This window comes from Saccopteryx leptura, chromosome 1, assembly GCF_036850995.1.
Source record: "Saccopteryx leptura isolate mSacLep1 chromosome 1, mSacLep1_pri_phased_curated, whole genome shotgun sequence".
In the NCBI taxonomy this organism is placed as follows: domain Eukaryota; kingdom Metazoa; phylum Chordata; class Mammalia; order Chiroptera; family Emballonuridae; genus Saccopteryx; species Saccopteryx leptura.
Genome location: NC_089503.1, coordinates 39,079,219 through 39,100,758, shown reverse-complemented (window position 1 = coordinate 39,100,758; position 21,540 = coordinate 39,079,219). Strand labels below are relative to the sequence as shown.

Here is a 21,540-nt window from a genome sequence, read left to right as displayed (position 1 = left end):
CCTGATAATTTTTTGTTCCATTTCTTTAAAAAAATGACATTGGAATTTTGATGAGAATTGCATTAAATTTGTATACTGCTTTGGGTATATTGCTTACGGCCATTTTAACTATATTTATTCTTCCTATCCACCAACATGGAATATTTTTCCATTTCATTGTGTCTTTTTCAATTTCCTTTAATAAGGCTTTGTAGTTTTCAGTATATAGGTCCTTTACATTTTTTGTTATGTTTATTCCTAGGTCTTTATTTTTTTCATTGCAAGTGTAAAAGGGATTATTTTTTGAGTTCTTTTTCTGAAGTTTCATTGTCGGCATATAAGGAATTAATAAACTTCTGAATATTAGTTTTGTATCCTGTGACCTTACTGTATTGGTTTATTGTTTCTAATAGCCTTTCTCTGGAGTCCTTGGAGTTTTCTATATACAGGATCATAGCATCTGCAAAAAGGGAAACCTTTACTTCTTCTTAATCCAATATTTATTTCTTTTATTTATATCTTTTTTTCTTTTATTTCTTTTTCTTATCTGATTGCTCTGGCTAGAACTTCAAGCACTATGTTGAATAGGAGTGGAGAGAGAGTGGGCAACCTTGTCTTGCTCCTGATTTTAAAGGAAAAGTTTTCAGTTTTTTATCATTTAGTATAATGTTAGCTGATGGTTTGTTGTAAATGGCTTTTATTATGTTGAGGTATTTTCCTTCTATACCCATTTTGTTGAGTGTTTTAAACACAAAAGGATGTTGTATTTTATCAAATGCCTTTTCTGCATCTATTGATAGGATCATATGGTTTTTCTTCTTTGTTTTGTTGATATGGTATATTACATTAATCGTTTTACGTATGTTGAACCATCCTTTTGTTCCTGGGATAAATCCTACTTGATCATGGTGAATTATTTTTTTAATGTGTTATTCTATTCAATTTGCTAGTATTTTGTTTAGGATTTTTGCATCTGTATTCATTAAAAATATTGGTCTGTAATTTTATTTTTTTGTGTGTTGTCCTTGCCAGGTTTTGGTATGAGGTTTATGTTGGCCTCATAAAATGTGTTTGGAAGTATTGCTTCGTCTTGAATGTTTGGTAGAATTCACTAGTAAAACCATCTGGCCCCAGACTTTAATTTTTGGAGAGGTTTTTGATAGATGTTTCTATTTTCTTACTGCTTATCAATCTATTTAGGCTTTCAATTTCTTTGTGATTCGGTCTTAGAAGATTATATTGTTCTAAGAGTTTATTCATTTCTTCTAGATTGTTGAATTTGGTGGCTTATATATAGTTTTTCATAGTATTCTACAATAATCCTTTGTATATCTATGATATCTGTGATAATTTCTCTTCTTTTGTTCTGGTTTTTGTTTATATGAGTCCTTTCTCTTTTTTCCTTAGTGAGTTTTGCCAGGGGGTTGTCAATTTTGTTGATCTTTTTCAAGAACCAGCACTTTATTGTATTAATTTTTCTATAGCTTTTTGTTCTCTATTTCATTTATTTCTGCTATAATTTTTATTAATTCCTTTCTTCTGCTGGTTTTAGGTTGCCTTTTTTCTTCTTTTTCTAGTTCCTTAAGATGTGATGTTAAATTGTCTACTTAGCCTTTCTCTTGTTTTTTCATATAAGCCTGTAATGATATGAACTCCCTCTTATTACTGCTTTCGCTGCATCCCAGAGATTCTGATATGTTGTGTTGTCATTTGTGTTTGTCTGTATATAGCTTTTGATCTCTAATTTTATTGCTTCTTTGACCCAGTCATTTTTTAGAAGTATGTTGTTTAATTTCCACATTTATGTAAATTTGTTTACTTCTTTTTATAGTTGAATTCTATTTTCAAAGCCTTATGGTCAGAGAATATGCTTGGTATAATTTCAATCTTTCTGAATATGTTGATGTTAGTTTTATGGCCCAGCATATGGTCTGTTCTTGAGAATGTGCCATGTACACTGGGGAAAATGTATACTCTGGCATTTTGGGATGAAACGTCCTGTAGACGTCTATTATGTGCATTTGTTCTGGTGTTTCATTTAAGGCCAATATTTCTTGATTGCTTTTCTGTTTGGATTAACGATCTAAAGCCATCAGTGGTGTATTGAGGTCTCCAAGTATGATTATATTTTTTGGTTTGTACTTTTAGATCAGTTAGTAGATGTCTTATATATTTGGTGCTCCCTGGTTTGGTACACATATATTAAGAAGTGTTATGTCTTCTTGATACAGTGTCCCCTTTGTCACTATGAAATGTCCATCTTTGTCTCTGGTTACCTCTGTTGTCTTGTAGTCAGCATTGTTAGATATAAGTATGGCTACATCTGCTTTTCTTTGGATATTATTTGCTTGGAAAATTGTTTTACAACCTTCACTTTGGATTTGCTTTTATCCTTGTAGCTTAGATGTGTTTCTTTTTTTGCGTCTTGATCCAATCTGCTACTCTGTGCCTCTTTATTGGTGAGTTCAATCTATTTACATTTAGTGTAATTATTGACACTTGAGGATTTCCTATTGTCATTTTATATACTGCTGTCTGATAGCTTTGTGTCTTATTTGGTTCTTCTTTTTTGTTTTTCTGTCATTTGTTTTTGTTTGGTGGTATTTTATACTTCTATCTTCTGTTTCTTTTTTTATTTTTTTATTTTTTTAATTTTTATTTTATTTATTCATTTTAGAGAGGAGAGAGAGAGAGGGAGAGAGAGAGACAGAGAGAGAGAGAGAGAGAGAGAGAGAGAGAGAGAGGGGACGAGCTGGAAGCATCAACTCCCATATGTGCCTTGACCAGGCAAGCCCAGGGTTTTGAACTGGTGACCTCAGCATTTCCAGGTCGACGCTTTATCTACTGCGCCACCACAGGTCAGGCTCTTCTGTTTCTTTTTTTAAGCTATGTGTTTCAGTAGTGGCATTTTCAGGGGCGGTTACCATTAGGTTATTAAGAGAAAAATTATTGTATTTATTTGAGTCCATTATCTCATGAATGCTTCTGCGCTTCATCCTCCTTTGCTACTGCTAATCTTTATCCTCTCCCCTTTTATGTTATTGTTGTCACAGATTATCCTTGTTTTTATTGTGCTTTTGTTAAAATTTTTGCTTGCAGTTTTGCTTTGTTTTGTTCTTTGTATCTGCTCAGATAACCCCCTTTAGTATTTCCTGTAGTGGGGTTTTTTTGGTGATAAATTCCCTTAGCTTCTGATGTCTGTAAATGTATTCATTTCCCCTTCATATTTGATGGATATAGTATTCTTGGCTAGTAGTTTCTCTCTTTCAGTACTTTAAATGTTGAGGTCCACTCTCTTTTAACTTGCAGGGTTTCTGCTGAGAAATCTGATGATAGTCTAGCAGGGGTTCCCAAACTACGGCTCGCGGGCCGCATGCGGACCCCTGAGGCCATTTATCCGGCCCCTGCCGCACTTCCAGAAGGGGCACCTCTTTCATTGGTGGTCAGTGAGAGGAGCATAGTTCCCATTGAAATACTGGTCAGTTTGTTGATTTAAATTTACTTGTTCTTTATTTTAAATATTGTATTTGTTCCTGTTTTGTTTTGTTTTTTGTTTTTTTACTTTAAAATAAGATATGTGCAGTGTGCATAGGGATTTGTTCATAGTTTATTTTATAGTCTGGCCCTCCAACGGTCTGAGGGACAGTGAACTGGCCCCCTGTGTAAAAAGTTTGGGGACCCCTGGTCTAATGGGTCTTCCTTTATATGTTATATTCTTCTTCTCCCTAGCTGCCTTGAGGATTCTTTCTTTGTCACTTATTTGTGATAAGTTCATTAAGGTGTGCCTTGGAGTAGGTCTGTTTGGATTGAGGTAACTCAGCATTCTGTTTGCTTCCTGGATTTGAGGCTCTAACTCTTTCCATAGGCTTGGAAAGTTCTAGATTATTTGTTTCAATATGTTCTCCATTCCCTTTTCCCTCTCTTCTTCTTCTAATATACCCATTATTCTTATATTGCTCTTTCTGATGGAGTCAGACAATTTTTATAGCGCTTTCTCATTTTTATCTTCGTGAGTCTCTCTCTTCTTCTCTCTGTAGTATCTTTAGTTGCCTTTCTTCAATGTCACGTCTGTCTGGCCTGTACTATTAGCTAAGCTTGTTACCTCATTTCTCAGTTCATGTATTGAGTTTTTCATCTCTGTTTGATTCTTTTTTATAGTTTCAATTTCCTTGGTGAAGTGCTCTTTTTGTTCATTAAGTTGTTTTTTGAGCTCACTAAATTTCCTTTTAGTGTTTTCTTGTATCTTACTGAGTATTTTTAGAACTTCAATTTTGAATTCTCTGTCATTAAGCTTGAAGGCTTCCATGTAATTGAGATTTTTTTCTGGAGATTTTTCATCATTTATCTGAGCTACATCTCTGTCTTGTATATTCATGTTTGATTTCTTTTTCCTTGATGGCATTTGTGAGTGGTATTGTTAATAACCCTAACAAGAGATAACTGAAAAATAACAAACAAAAAATAAAAATTGAAAAAAATAAAAATTCTTTAAATAATGATAAGTAGAACAAAAACTACAGATAATAAAAAGCAGAACCTGAGAAAAAATTTAAAAAGAAAAAAAATGAAGTAAAAAAGCAAGCAATATGCCACAAAAAGAAGTATGAGTCTAAAATATAATAATTTGATGAATAATGATGCTCAGGGGAGAGGGGAAAAAAGAGAGAAAAAAAAGAAAAGAAAAAATGTGATAGAAAAAGGAGAGAAGGGAGGAGAGAAAAAAAGAAGAGAAAGTGACAGAAATGAAACCCTTGTAAAAATGAAGAATAAAAAATATAACAACTAAGGATAATGAAGTTTACATGGGAAAAGGAGAAAGAAGAAAAAGGAAAAATAAAAAGTGGGATAAAGTAGAAAAAGTGTTTTTTCCAGTTCTGAGAGGTAACATTGTTTTTTCCAGGAGGAGGTGGTTTGTCTCTGTGAGATTCCTGGGTGGAGCTCTGCTGAGGTGTTGCTGTTGCAATGATGCAGGCAGGGCCATCGCATTGGTAGGAAAGGCTTGTTGTTAAGACTTTGCAATTTTATGGCTCTAGCAATGGCCAACTAGGGATCCTCCAGGGCCCTCCCCACGCCCCAACAGATCAGGGGATCAAGCACCGAGGCTCCCCTACCTCTTGCAGGAGAGATCAGCCTGGAGACCCAGCTGATGGGGGTCCGCCACCACCACTGTTTGCACAGCAAGGGGAGCAATGTGGGTCCAGGAGCCTGGGGTGACATAGTCCAGTCCCTCCTCTGATACAACTCTAAGCTCTCAAAGCGCAGCTCTGCACAGAACAGGGGCTGTGCGCCACAAGCTGGTGTCTGAGCTTTGGGAGCAGTTGCAGCAGAGATCGCAGATCAGGGGCGTCCTGCCCACACACACTGAATACCGCCAGACAAGCGGATCCCCGAGCTTCTAGCAGGTGGGGTGCAGATCCCAGATCAAGTGCATCTGGTGCCACAGGGCTAAACTCTGCTGGTCAGGATGGCAAGATCAAGCAACCCCGGTACCTATGGACCTATCTCCACAAGCTATTCACAGACAGTTTTTGGGAGCACATCACGGGCTTTGTGTGCACCCAGTGACTGCAATCGCCCAGCGCCTGCAATCATGGTGTGGCAGATGCTGGGAAATGGCTCTGCTCCTCCTTCTTGGTCATAGCCCCTATCTCAACTCCTTTCCTCTCATACTCTCCTCCCAGCTCCGGCTCTGAGACAAAGCCTGCGCTAACAGTGCCTCCCTCCCTCAGGTCCATGAGGAAGGAGAAAGACTTTAGTCCTCTGGCATTTTTTTTTTTCTTCTGTGAGCAGATTCTATCTTTGGCCACCTTCTTGCACAATCATACCTTTATCTGTCTGGTGTGTGTATATTTCAGCTTCATCTGGGGTTTTTTCTCTGCATATAGTTGTAGAATTTGTTGAAAGTTCAAGGGGAAAGGTCTGGACTATCTCTCACACCGCCATTTCTCTGATGTCACTCACTCCTGGTGATTTTCTCTGTATCTCTAAATAGCATGTTATTTTGTTACTTGTTTATATTCCCAACTTGGACATTTTTTTTATTGACTTACTACCACAAAAGATGGAGATTTGGTCATCTTTTGCATACATCTCCACGCTTCTTTTTGTGGGTCAATATTCTGTGTTTATGTTATCATGACTATGTATATGCTTGATAAATGAAATATCGAGTATACATGTGTTCATAAAGTCATTGTGTACTTTTGACTGGTCACAGGAAAGCAACGAAAGATGATAGAAATGTGAAATCTGCACCAAATAAAAGGAAAACCCTCCTAGTTTTATACCTATTCAGTGTAGTTTAATGTGGGTTCACGCACAGATTTTTTAGGGCTCCTTAGGTAGCTATCCCGTATAGCCTCTACAGACTCGTCACTGACTGATGGCCTACCAGAACGGGGTTTCTCCACCAAACTGCCGGTTTCCTTCAACTGCTTATCCCACCAAGTAATGTTATTCCTATGTGGTGGCGCTTCGTTATAAATGCGCCGATATTCGCGTTGCACTTTGGTCACAGATTCGAATTTAGCAAGCCACAGAACACACTGAACTTTCCTCTGTACCGTTCACATCTTGACTGGCATGGCTGTGGGCTGCTCCGCTGTATACATGGTGTTACATCATCATCTGTGCATGCGCACATGCTGCCACATTATCCGAAAGAAACTGGGGGGGGGGTCCTTTTATTTGGTGCAGATTTCACATTTCTATCATCTTTTGTTGCTTTCCTGTGACCGGTCAAAAGTGCACCATGACTTTATGGACACACTGTATTTGATTTCCTTTGTCGCACAACTCTTTGTTCCCTGTCACTAATAACTATTTAGTTTATCATCTTATTGCTTACTATAGGTTTACCATAATTTATCCCCAAACTTTCACTGGTTGTATAGATATTCTCAAAGACATCAATACTTTTATGTTTTTGAATACATCTCCCCCAAAGGTTGGTTGATTTCTAGGCTCACTACAGCCCATGTCTTGGGAATTTCTGTTCAGCACAGTTCTGGGGTCCTGGTTGCCTCTCCCTGTGGTGGGAGCCGCTGTTCCTGTACATCATGCATACTCTTCCTCGGTTTACTACTCTGGCTGGATGCTGCATAATCTTCATTAATTACATGACAAAGTGTACTTGGGAGAAAAAAATTTAGGAACTTTCTTCTCTGAAATCTTACTTTTATTAAAAGAGTTACTTTAAAATTGATTTTAAAAATCTTGCATATAGCAAGCAAAAGACATGTCTAGTAAATAATTTTATTTTTATTTTTGAAACAGCATGTGTTGTAAATCTCTCATTTTCTTTTTTTCTTTCTTTTTTTAGAATTTTGGAGGCATTGTTTCATTTTCTTGTAGGCTACGCTATGGAATTTGAGAATACAATACCTTTCTGACTTCTTATCCTTTGTTTTAAAATCCATGGATTTTCATTTCATGATGATATGGGTATAGTTTTCCTTCATTCTACTGAGCACTAGTGGACCTTTTCATTTTAGTCAGTTATAATTTTTTAAGTCTGTAAATATCTTGAATTATGTTTTGGTGACTTGTCCCAGACTCTCACTCCTACTTCTGTTGTCTCCTTTTTCTCTTTCTGGCACTTATGTTATTTAGATGCTGAATTTCCTGGTTCTTCAATTTTCTTATTTTTTTCCAATTTTCATACATTTGTCATTTTCACCTACTCTCTGGGGATTTCTTTCAGTTTAACTTCCAACCCTTTTACTGATCTTTTCATTATTGCTATCTTCTTTTATTCTTCAAGATCACAGCTTTGCTTTCTGTTTTTTTTTATGGTGTATATATATATTTTTCATAAATACAATGTGCTTTTTCTCTTAGGGCACTAATGATAGTTTATTTGAAGTGCTCTTCTTTTAATGGAGTCCTTGTGTTCTACTCATTGTATCTGTGTATCAATTGGTTTGGGCTTCTGTATTTTTATTTTATTTTTTTTAATGTTTATTTTATTGATTTTAGAGAGAGAGAAATGGAGAAAACAAGAAAGAGACAGGAACACCGATCTGTTCCTGTATGTGCCCTGACTGGGGATTGAACTGGCAACCTCAGTACTTTGGGACGATGCTCTGATCAATTGAACTATCTAGCTAGGGCTGGACTTCTGTATTTTATATTATGTTTCAATTGGTTTGGGCATCTATATTTTATATTAGGAGCTCCCCTCAAAGTTTTGGACCTGGCTCTTGGCTCACATGTTAAGAGCTGAACAATAAAGCCCTAATCAAAAGTTCTGTGCAAGTGGATATGTGATAGTTGACAGTGTAATCTATTATAGGGTGATCTGGCCAATTCTCTTTGGAAATTCTTGATTGTCAGTATCTTTAAATATTTCATTTTTAGTTTTTTGGTTTCCATAGAAAATCCTATTCTAAACATCTTCTCAGGGATTTAAACTCATTTTCTCAGTGTTCAGTTTGCTATATGAACTTATTTCCCCTGAATTCAAAATTGAACTTGCACTCAATTGTGCATGATATTCCCTGGTGTACACTGTAAATGTCCCACCTTCTTTTTCTAGGTTGGTGGAGGGGCAGTCATGTAACTGAGCAGGGGGTCTGGTTTTACTTCTTAAAGAAACCTTCAACCCATCTTTTTCTTTCTTTCTTTCTTTCTTTCTTTCTTTCTTTCTTTCTTTCTTTCTTTCTTTCTTTCTTTCTTTCTTTCTTTCTTTCTTTCTTCTTTCTTTCTTCTTTCTTTCTTTCTTTCTTTCTTTCTTTCTTTCTTTCTTTCTTTCTTTCTTTCTTTCTTTCATGAGAGGGAGAGAGACAGACAAGATAGGAAGGGAGAAAGATGAGAAGGATCAACTCATGGTTGTGGTACCTTAGTTGTTCATCATACATGCCTTGATTGGAGGGGGGGCTCCTGGTGAGCCAGTGACTCCTTACTCAAGCCAGTCAACTCTGGGCTCAAGTCAGTGACAGTGGGGTCATGTCTGTGATTCCCCACTCAAGCCAGAGACCTCACACTCAAGTTGAATAAGCCTGTGCTCAAGCCTGAGACCTTAGGATTTCAAACCTGCGTCCTAAGCATCCCAGGCTGATGCTCTATCCACTGCACCACCTCCTGGATAGGTACCTTCAACCCATGTTGACCTGCCACTCTCAGAGGTATCTGGTGTTGCTCATTCCTTAGCCTTTTAGTTCTGTGGTGCAAACCAAATTTACTCTTTTCTCACTGCGTGTTTGTGATTAAGCTTTTTCAGCTTTGAAAAGTTAGTCATCACTCCTTCATCTGCTTTCCAGTTTCTAGTTTTGTTGTCTCCTCTGTCATTCTTATTGTTCATATAGGTATACCATCTTTCAAAAGATCTGAAAATGCTCCAATATAATTAAATGGGATTTCAAGAAGGAGCACATGCAAGTGCATGCATTTAACCAACCATCGTTGCGTGGAAATTTGTTTGTGGATCTCTTTAGTTTTATATAGTTACAGTTTATCTGTAGATGACTGACAGTCTACCATGGTGGTTTGGTTTATGTTTGAGACTCTTCCTTCCCCTCCCAGGGATAGGAATGGTAGCAGAGGGTGGTACATGGAGACATGTAAAAAAACAGCCGAACAAAAGCAGCCTGATGTAGGGAGGAAGCACAAGCTTAGGGGAAAGAAGACTGAGTGTGCATCTTTTCCTGGCTTAGCAAGAGTTACTAACCCGCTATGTGTTATCACTTTCCTTATTTACTAAGCCATGAGGATAGCACCTACCTCATAATAGCTTTTTTTTTTTCCAAACTGAAATAAGGCGTTACCTAACACAGCCTTGGATGGTGCCCAGGAGAGGCCAATTTTCATCTTGAAAGAAGGTAGAGCATTTGCAGGCCGGGGATATAGAGTCTGAAGGGAATCCACTCGAGAATATATTTTGTAATGTTGGCCAGGTGTAAACCAGTTGGCAAAAGTATCTGGCTTCAGAAAGCCCTCTCTGATTTCCAGGTTTAGCACTTAGTATAATAACCTTATTATAAAAATTGGTTCACACGTGGTGTAACAAGTGTGGAATGTGCATTATAGGGACTATGATTTGGAAAGACCCTCAGAGTATGGTTGCCTGAGTTGATGTTGAAAGTGGAGTGTGTGTGTATAACTAAAAACTTAGTTTGATGTAACAGACAGGAGTTCATTGATGCACACATCCAGTCTTTATTTGCAAAAAGAGATTCTCTTGCCATGTCCTGTTCAGAAGAAAGCTTTAAAATGTAAGAAATGAAGAAAAATCTATGTTCACACATGTGAATATTTCTTGGAAGATCACAATCCTTCTAGACAGGGAGAGAATTAATAGAAATGTATATAATAGAGTTGTTCATGTAGCTGTAAAGTTTAGTTAGAAGGAAAGAGGAAAGCTAAGCTGTTTACAATTTACCTGTAATCTTGAGCCGTCACCTGTATCCTTGTCAAGAAAAGCTCATGTTGTGGATTAAGCATCGATTTTGTGACTAGACTGTAAACTTTACTGTTTCTGACAAAAACCAAATAAATGAATGAATGAATAATGTGAACTCCCAACCCCATCTGAATAACTTTTGTGTAGGGATGTGTGTGTGTGTGTGTGTGTGTGTGTGTGTGTGTGTGTGTGTGTTTCTGTGCGCACGCGCATACGGAGGTGTTCCTCTACTAAGTATAAACTATATCTAGACAAATCTCCTTAGTGTATAAATAAGGCTAGCTGTTCTGCAAACAAGGATTTCTACAGTGTAGTTGGTATTGTACAAAGTGTATTCTCTCATGGAAAACAGGGAGGATATTTCTGGATTCCTTTCAGTCTGTCTCTCCCCAGCTCTCTGAGAACTGTGCATCTGTCAGCTTGTCTGTGCTTGCTGAGCAGCGACAGAATGACAGGGGGGAAATGGTGTTAATTGTGCAAGAGAGGAAATGGAACAAGTTAAGTTTCTGTGCATTGACTTTTCAGGAAAATCTCTGATAAAACAATGTTCATAATCATTTGGTTCTGTAGGGGAACATGAAGTAGATTGGAGCAGTTTCTGAGAGAGAATGTTCTACAGTTTTGGGTTTTATTAAGGAAAAGCTTTAGCAGAAAGGATTTAGTCATTGGAAATTTTCTGTCTCCCCTCCCCTTTTTAAGTGCCTGTTTGTTTTTTTTTTAAAGTAATATCTTTCAAAACCTTGTATTTTTATTTTAAAACCTTAAATGCTTCTCTACTGCCTCGGGGTATCATAAATTTTCATAGTTTAACACTCAAAGTTCTCTACCCTCTGACCCCAGTTTGCTTTCCTCATTTGTCTGCCCCTATTTTCCTTCATAAACCCTTCCTTTTCAGCTGAATGGAAGTGCTTACTGTACCCTACAGCCTTTCAATTCTGTCTCCATCTCAGAAATCCTCTTCCTTCCTCTGCACTGTTAGCCCTTCTTTAAGGATTGATGGAAGCCCTTCCCTCCTCGTCATAGCCCAGGTGCCTAGGCGGTTTCTCCTCTGCACTATCCCATCTCAGCTCACTCAGGATCCATTTAGCATCTGCTGGCAATCCATATTCTCCTTAGATACGTTTAGTTTAATGTAAGCTCCTTGGGGGTTGCAGGGTGTACATTTGTTTCATGAAATTCTTTCTTCCTGATATTCAGAGATCCACTTATGTGTTGCTTCTCTATTTATCATCTTTCTATCTGTCTGTCTGTCTGCCTATCTATGTCTAGCTATCTATCCATCCATTCATCCTTCTATCATTTTCTGCTGTCTACTCCCACTGGAATATGAGTTCCACAAGATGTCATGAAACTTACAATTGTTGTAGAAGTCACACATGGCAGGCAATGGCTCTGGTGCCCCTATTCTCATTCACTAAGCCTTGCAGCCTTGCAGAGATTGTCAGTGACCTCCTCATGGCCACTTCTAATTTTACTCAACCTCTCAACAAGCTATTGACACTGACAACCACTCATTTCTTGAGTATTTCACGTCTCTTGATTTCTATGACATTCTCTCTCTGTTCCCTTTCTAATACCAGATTGTTTCTTTCTAGTCATCCTCTTTTAATAACCTGAATATCAAAGAGCCCAGTCTGGTCATCCTTTTTCTGTGCTTTCCCTACCATCATCTTCCCAGCCTAACACTTCTTGACCTTAAAGGCATGACATATCACAGTGTTACAGGTGGTTGTGACATAGGTCAAAACCACTCACTTATTTATAAACATTAGGTTGCAACCACTTGTGAATGACTTATTTTTAAAATAATTAAACATCACAACATCCCCATTATAAAGATGTCACCGTCACTCGTTTGCATTTGAATTGTGTGTACTTGTGTGAAAGAAGGTGGAAGCAGAGTGAGCTGGAAGCGCCTAATTCTTAGCCTACTTTATATTGGCTGAAAATATCCATGAACTATGGTTATTGATATGTCATTGATAGTTACAGCAATTTTTAAAATATATAATTTGTAAACTGTGGACTTAAGTTGTGTTTCTTTGATTTGCCCATGGGTACATTTTTACTAAGGAAGAGAGACGAGAGCATGTGTGCATCTTCATCCTCATCACCTAGAAGTGAGACTGAGGCTGCATTTACAGTTTTCAAACCAACACGATCATCCAAATGACATGTGCAATGAAATTACTGATATTATTTGTATTAACATCATGACTAAGTCTATGATACACTATACTTTTTAACTATATTAGTAATTTTTCTTTACCTTTATTAGCACTTGCTTACTTTGTTTTTATTGCCTGTAGAAGTCTGAATTTGATCTTTAGAATATAGTTTTATATATCATTTTTATATTAGATTAGCCATATGTATTTTTCCTCAAAAAATGACATTTCGAGATCACTAAATAGATGATTTTACTTATCACTTGTTAATAAAATGCTTTTATAAATATGACCTATAAAAACAGCTTGGGAACTCTCTGCTTTACCAACTACTTTTGTTCGTGTGTGTGTGTGTGTGTGTGTGTGTGTGTGTGTGTGTGTGTTGGTTTTCATTATAATCTGAGTTTACTCCTGGGAGTGTGTCTCATATGAATGCTATTCATCATCTGTCAGAGCAGAAGAAAAGTGGAAAACCTCTGCTTGGGGCTGTTTTATATACTCCTGTGTGGTTAACTCGCTCCCATACGTGTATGACTTCTGAGTCTATATCATCACCCACACTTCTCCCTCTGGAGCTGCAGACTCATATATTAAGCCGCCCACTGGGCATCTTTATGTGGATATTCTCACAGGCTCCCAAAACGCATCATATCTGAAACTGAACTCATTTTCTAACCCGTTCTCCCACCCAAACTGTTCTTTCAGCGTTGTACATTTTTATCAATTGCATCATCATTCACCCAGTCTTTTAAAATATATATATAAGAATAATATTCAGTGTCTCCCAGGTGAATAGCCTCATCTTGTTTATCTCTTAAATGTCTCTGAAAGTATTTCTCTTCATTCTCACTGCCTTCACCTTAGCACAACGGCTCATTATTTTCTTTTGGGACCATTTTATAGCCCAGCAGTTCTCAAATTTCAGCACACCTCAGAATCATTAAAACACAGATTGTCCAATCCCAACTTCAGACCCAACTCCAGACCTTCTGATTTTATAAGTTTAGGGAGGGTCCCAAGAAATGGCATTTTTAACTGCTCTGGGGAGAACCACAGTGATAGCATCTTAATCTGCCGACCTGGACCTGCCACCGGCCTTGCCACCTTGCCGTTTCTCCTCCAGATCATCCTCCAAGGGACTTGGATTTTAAAAACACGAGTTGAATTACATCTCTAACTTAAACCATTTTACGGTCTCAATATCACACTTGTAATTAACTTGGCTGAACTTTTGTTGCTCGAATATGTGAAACCGCGGCACTCTGGTCATTCTATACCTGCGCAGCACATACCTTATTTTTGTTCCAATGAAGGTTAAGAGCTTTTCCATGCTCTAGGGATGTTTGTAGGTCAGTCTAGCTATTAAAATCTCAACCATCATCCAGAAAGAAAGGGCTGTCTTTCTTTTTTATTCATACCTTTAAAAGATTTCTCTCTTTCCAGCGTTAGGAAGAGGACTGGAGGGTATGCATATGTAAAAGCGGCCTGTGGATAGAAACAAAATTGTGTCGTGGGGTCTGGGTCCGTTTTCTGCCAGCTTCTCCCCTGGTATTATCATTTGCTCTTGCCTCTGGCATTGGTGGTGGGCAGCTGTTATCTATCTTATTTGACTTGTTAAGTGAGGAACAGGTACCCAGCTGGCTCCTACTTTACAACCATTTTATATCAGTTTTTGGGAAGAGAAAGCAGCACTGCTTTTTTTTTTCTTTTTGACTCCCAGCAGCTGTCTCCCAGCACACCCAGCGCTGGTCCCAACTTGACTGGCCCTTGCGAGGAGGTAAAGACAGGCCCTTGATATTCAAAGCGTGGTTAAGGGACCAGGGGAATCTGTATCACTATGGAGCCCCTTGGCTGCACCCCTCCCACAACAGGAGTACTCAATCAGAACCTGCATTTCAGTGAGCACCTAGGTTGATCAAGTCTGAGAAGGGCTGGCCCAGGCCTCTAGCATCCCTGAGAAAGTCTCACCTCAGCTATTGCCATTCTCTGTTCATTCATAACATGCATTTGTAGAATCTGAGATAAGCCAGTTTCTTTACCTGCGAAGTGAGGACTGTAGTGCTGCCTGGTGGATTAGGATGATGTGTGTAAAATGCCTAGCGCAGCATCTCAGATGCTGTGAGTGGTCCATAATGGTAGACCTTGTTAAGTCTGTATCTTCATCCTTTTGGATTTGAGCAGCCCTTTGGAAGTCTTTATAAATAAGTCACCTCACTCCCCCAGCAACTACTAACCTGCATCAGGACACTGCTGCCTGGAAGTGAAATGTGAATGGGAGTGTGGCTGGTTTCTAATAAAGATGTGCTTCATTTTTAATAGAATGACCGAGCTGGGATGGCTTTGGGAAGCAGAGAAGTTGTCTGCTTCCCAGGGTTGATTTATTGCTTTCCAGAAATTTCAAATATTAATGCTTGTAGCTCTGAGCTTGGAGAATACATTAAAACAGTGTTTTTTAACTGCCAGTCCACAGACATGTACTGGTCTGCCAGAAATTTTGTGCTGTTTCGTGTAAGAATTAACCACCCTGATGTTGTATGAAGATTATAGAGGGAAATGCAAATCAGAAACACAATGAAATATGACCATAACCCATTTGAAAGTCGAAAAATAAAAATATAATCATATCAAGTGTTGGTAGGGATATAAAAAGCTGTAATTCTCTCACATTGCTGGTGGAGATAAAAACTGGTACAACCACTTTTGAAAATGTGTTTTGCAGTTTTTAAAAAATATATTAACAGCATTAGAAAGGAACAAACTTTAGAAGGCAGATACTAAGTAAGGACATAGTTAAACTCAACAATACCATCAATCAACTTAATAATTTTGGCATCTGTAGATGATTTCACCCAACAATAGTAGAACACACATTCTTCTCAAGCTCACATGGTACACTCACTCATATAGGCCACATTCTGGGCCATAGACTGTACCTTACCATATTCAAAGGAGTTGAAATCATACAGTGTCTGCTCTCATATCACTGGAGAGTTACACTAAAAACCAATAATAGAAAGATAGCTAGAAAATCTAAAATAAATGTGGAAATTAAACAACATACTACTAAATAACACATGAGTCAAAGAAGAAACCTCGAGAGAAATTAAAAAAAAAATCTTTTGAACAAAATGAAAATACAACTTAACATAGTATAAGCAGTCCTTGGAGGGAAATCTGTAGTCATGAGTGAAAATAGTGGAAAGGAAGAAGGATCTAAAATCAATAATCTAAGCTGCCACCTTAGGAAACTAAAAAAAAGAGAGCAAATTAAACCCAAAATTAGCAGAAGGAAGGAAATATTAAGAATTCAAGAAGAAATTAATGAAATTATAAAGAGAATATTAATAGAGAAAATAAAATCCAACACCATTGTTTGATAAGCCTCTAGTAAGGCTAAGAATAAAGAAAAAGAACACAAATTACTCATATCAGAAATGAAAGAGGGGACATCGCTATAGACCCTGTAGACACTAAAATGATACTATAGGAGTACTGTGAATAATTTTATGCATACAACTTTGATAACTTAGGTGAAATGAACCAATTCCTCGAAGGATATAATTTGACAAAATTCACACAAGAAGAAACAGGCAATCTCAACAGGCCTATACAAGCATATCTGGTTTTCTTGTGGTTCACATATGTGATTTTTATAAATTGAAGGCAAGATTCTTCACCAGCATTTTGATTATGACTCACTTTATTGCAACACTCACTTTATTGTGGTGGTCTGAAACCAAACCCACAATATCTCTGAGGTACACCTCTATGTATATTTAAAAAATTGAATCAATAATTGATAGCCTTTCAAAATTGAAATTACCAGGCCCACATGGGTTCACTGGTGAATGCTACCAATCATCTAAGGAAAAAATTATACCAGTTCTCTGCAACATATTTCAGAGCATAGAAGCATAAGGAATACTTTGTAACTCATTCTATGAGACCAGCATTACACTAGCAACAAAACCAGATTAAGATATTAAAAGGAAACTACAGGTCAATTTTTCTCACAAGCACAGATGTGAAAATCCTTAACAAAATATTGACAAATTGAATCCAACAATGTATAAAAGGAATTATACATCATAGTTAAGTGAAATATATCCCAGTTATTCAGAGTTTGTTCAGCATTTAAAAATAAACTTATACAGAATAATATTGAATGTAAACTGTAATTGAAAAATTTTAAAAAATCAATTCATGGAATCTATCACTTCAACAGTCTATAAAAAGAAAAATTGCATGATCAGTAAATGCCAAAAAGTTTTTAGCAGAACTCAACAGCCTTCATGACAAATGCTCTCAGAAATGGATGTAAAATCTCCTATTTTGCATCATGGCTGCCCTCAGATCCCTTGTGAAACCCAAGATTGTCAAAAATAGGACCAAGAAGTTCACTCGACACCAGTCAGACCAATATGTCAAAATTAAGTGTAACTGAAGGAACCCCAGAGGCATTGACAGAAGCAGAAGATTCAAGGGCCAGATCTTGATGCACGCTATTGGGTATGAGAGCAACAAGAAAACAAAGCACATGCTGTCCAGTGACTTTCAAGAGTTCCAGGCCCACAACATCAAGGAGTTTGAAGTGCTGCTCATGTGCAATAAGTCTTACCATGCTGAGGCTGCTCACGATGTCTCCTCAAGGAGCCACAAAGCCATTATTGAAAGAGCAGCCCACCTGGCCCTCAGAGTCACCAATCCCAATGCCAGTCTGCCCAGTGATGGAATGAATAGGCAGATTGCAAGCACATTGCATTTGTATTTAAAAAGCCACAACATTCTGCAAAAAATATTTGGTAACTTCAACTTGATTTAAAAAATACTTATGAACAACTTACAGCTAGCATCATACTTCATGATGAGAGAAGCAAAGCTTTTCCACTCAGATCAGGTACAAGTCAAGGATGTCTCCTCTTACCTCTTACCACTTTCTTTCAAGATTATACTGGAAGTTCAAACTAATGCTATCAGACAAAATGGACCAAAAATCTTAATAGACACATCATCAAAGAATCTACAGATAGTAAATACACATGCAAAAAGTTGCTTCACATCATATGCCATCAGGGAAATGCAAAATAAAACAACAGTTGGATACCATTACCTGCCTATTAAGAGGGCCAACACCCGGAACACTGACAGCACCAAATGCTAGGGAGGATGTGGAACAACAGAAACTCTTTTTTGTTCCTTGTGGGAATGCAAAGTGGTACAGCCGCTATGGAGGACAGTTTAGTAGTATCTGGCAAAACTTATCATATTTTACCAGAGGACCCAGCAGTTGTGCTCCTTGTTATTTATGCAAACGAGCTGAAAACTTATATCCACACAAAATCAGCACATGGATGCTTATAACAGTTTCATCCATAATTGGGAAACAACCAAGAAAGATGTCTTTTAGTAGGTGAGTGGAAAAAACTGTGGTCCATCCAGAGAATGGGGTATATTAGTCAATGCTGACAAGAAATAAGCTAATAAGCTATGAAAAGATATGGGGGAAATTTAACTGCATATTACCAGGTCACAGGAGCCAATTTTAAAAGGCTACAATAAGACATGATTCCAATTATATAAAATTTTGGGAAATGCAAAATTATGGCGACACTAAGCTGATCAGTGGTTACCAGGGGTTACAGAGGAAGGAGGGATGGATAAGCAAGCAGAGAGGATTTTTAGGGCTGTGAAACCGCCTGTGTGATACTATCATGATGGATACGTGCCATTAGAATTTATCTAAACTCAGAATATACAATACCAAGAGGGAACCCCAATGTAAGCTGTGGTCTCTTGGTGCTAATGATATATAAATGTAAATTCATCGATTGTAACAAATATGCCACTCTGGTGGGGAACTTTAACAAAGAGGCTGTGCCTCTGTCGGGGCAGGGGCTATATGGGAAATCTCAGTACCTGCCATTCAATTTTGTTGTGAACCTAAAACTGCTCTAAAATATAGTCTGTTTTTTTTAAATGTATGTCACACAGAGCTTAGCACAATGACTGTACTAATGAATTATTATTCAGTTCCAAAATATATTTTCTCCTGTATAACACATCACATCTGTTGACTAGCTAGTTCTCTGTCTTTTTCACTGCAGTAGGGTATCTGTCCTAAATAGGATACAAAGAAGGAGAGACCTTTGTGACCTAGGCAAGAACTATGAATTTAAAATTCTACCAAAAGTAGCCAAGTCAAAACAAGTGCAAGAACACATATTTTTACATCAGTTAAATTCATCTCTACTTAATGATCAATGGCACTGAAGATGCTGGCAGCTGTGGGAGATTTTACTTGGCCATGAGACCTTACTGAGGCACATCTCATTTGACTACAATATTTCTCCATCAGCCAAGTATGGTGGGCAGCACACGGTGACCTTGATCCCTGGGAATGGCGTTGGGCCTGAACTTACGGTGCATGTCAAGACTATGTTCAGATATGCGTGTGTGCCTTTGGACTTTGAGGATGTAGAGATTAATTCCGCTTCTAGTGATGAGGACATGCGTAATGCCATCTTGGCAGTCTGTCAAAACCACGTGGCTTTGAAGGGCAGCATCAAAACGAACCACAACCTGCCACCATCTCACAAATCTCACAACATCCTTCTCACCTCCCCAGATCACTATGCCAATGTCATTCATTTTAAGAGTCTGCCCTGCATGATGACCTGGCACAAGAACATAGACATCTTTGTTCAGGAAAACATAGAGGGTAAATACAGCAACTTGGAGTCCGATAAGAGAGCCTGAAGATCATTACTGAGGCTAACTAAGTCTTTGCACATTGCTGAATATGTCTTCCAGCTGGCCCAGGAGGTGGGGTGCAAGCAAGTGACAGCCGTGCACAAGGCCGACATTATGAAACTGGGAGAAGGTCTCTTCCTCGGGTGCTGTAAGGAGGTGGCATCCCGCTATCCTCAGGTCACCTTTGAAGCCATGATTGTGGATAACACCACCATGCAGCTGGTATCCCAGCCCCAGCAATTTAATATTGTGGTGATGCCCAATCTTTATGGCAACATTGTCGACAATATCTGCATAGGGCTGGTGGTTGGGGGCGGGGGCAGTCCTCATGCCTGGTGCCAGCTATGGCGCCATGTATGCAGTGTTTGAAACAGCTTCACGGCACTCAGGCAAGAATATAGCCAACAAGAATGTGACCAACCCTACTGCCATGCTGCTGGTGGGCTGTAATATGCTAGATTACCTCAAGCTCCATGCCTATGCCACCTCCATTCGTACTGCAGTCCTGGCATCTATGGAGAACAAAGATGTTCATACTTCAGACCGTGGAGGCCAGGGTACCACACTGGACCTCATTAATAACATCATCAGTCATATCAGTACCGTCAAGTAAATGGTCAGTGCCTTGCAGACTGAGCTAAGACCTTCCTGACTGACCCTTTACCCCACTCTATGCACTCAGAAGCCCCCCTAGCTCGGCCAGTGTGCACTCTAGAATAAACTAGCTTCTGCTTCAACTCAGAGAGGGGGTGGGGAGTGAATGATTTTGTTTATTTTCCTATTAAATTAAAATGCCATAAATACCATAAGCATTCCTTGTTTAAATTTGCCAAACTTAATGTGTTGTATATTTACTGAGACATTCTTCTTCATTTTAATCCATCATTCCACTTCTCTAGGATGTGCTACATTAAATACATCAGAGCTGTTTGGTGAGTCCTGGGGCTTTCCCAGAACCAGGCACATGGATTTTTTCTTTACAAATATTGATTAACTTATGACCTATGCAACTTACGACCATTCAACTTTATGACCACAATCGCTAGCCACGACTGCTCTGCGTCTGGCAGTGCAAACGTTGCCCAGCTGGGCTTACGACAGTGCGGGCCAGCTTCTGGCAGCACTACCATCTCCGCATGCACCATTTCAACTGTTATCCCAGACTCGGTACTGCAATTTGTGTTTTGTGTCTTGGATATTTTTCATCAAACCCCTCCCAAGATGTCTACCAAGAGGAAATTGTCTTTGCAAATATTAAACTAGTTGTACTGGTAATGCAGTGTTTTACTTAAACCTGATGAATGTAAAAATAAGAAACAAAATGGTGTAGAGATGATACAAATGGCATAAAATGAACAAAGAAAATGATATATAACAATAATGAAAGAAAATTATGATAAAATATGACTTAAAGATTTTTATAACATCATTTCACAGTACTGTACATATAGCCTACTCAACTTATGACCAAATTGTGTTATGACCGGTCTGTTGGAACCAATCGAGCACTAGCTGTATTTGTGTCATTAAAATTCAGGAAACCAGTCTCCAGAGAAGTCTGGCTCCTCTCTAGAGGTTGTTAATGAGTTCATTAGTGTAACAAAATTGTACCTACAAAATATACATTGGAACCTCAGTGATACATATGGTACTAGAAAGCTGACCTGGTACAGAGTGCACCCACACCCCCTAAGTGTCCCATTTTTTCCTCATGGTCCGGTTTATGTTAGGAAGGTATTTTTGCTGGTGTAGTTTTTCACACATGGCCATTCCTGGGCGCAGCAGCACTCCTGGATGTGGGTTCTTGAATCCCTTCCAGTTGGGCTTGAGAGTCTACAGGTAAAATCCTTTGCTACCAAGTATTGGGCCCATAAGCCTTTGCTATACAAACAGAGCCATGGACTGTAAACCCCACGCTTGCAGCTTGCCAGTCTTGTATGGTTGACTTTCTTTTGGTCTGTCTTTCAAAGTAAGTGTACATAAGAAAATGAAAATTGGTGAGCTAATTTAAATGTTTATTGTCATTTTACTATATTTTATTTACAGTATTTTTAAGGTCATAGTTAAGAAACACACCAACAACAATGAATATTTTATTAGCACTAGGAAATTGTTATCACTCAAGTAGGAAATAAAAACAATGATTATAATAACTTAGTTTTAATGGCAGGAACGGCCTGTAGACAAGAATGAGACTGAGAAAAATTGAATCCTTAAAACTATTTTGGAAACCTCTGTGTCTCA

General features: G+C 38.3%; 2 protein-coding genes and 1 pseudogene across 3 annotated transcripts in view; all 3 read left to right on the top strand.

Annotated features, from left to right (window-relative positions):
* NELL1 (neural EGFL like 1) overlaps nt 1–21,540 on the top strand; it is an 845,221-nt gene that overhangs the window by 537,445 nt on the left and 286,236 nt on the right. The gene's annotated exons all lie outside the window — the stretch shown is intronic.
* On the top strand, nt 16,886–17,368 carry LOC136389662 (large ribosomal subunit protein eL32-like; annotated as a pseudogene).
* LOC136389661 (isocitrate dehydrogenase [NAD] subunit gamma, mitochondrial-like) lies at nt 17,586–19,909 on the top strand. Its single transcript, XM_066361491.1, is given in 3 exon segments — nt 17,586–17,956; nt 18,819–19,620; nt 19,622–19,909. Coding segments are annotated over 3 exon segments (1,461 nt in total).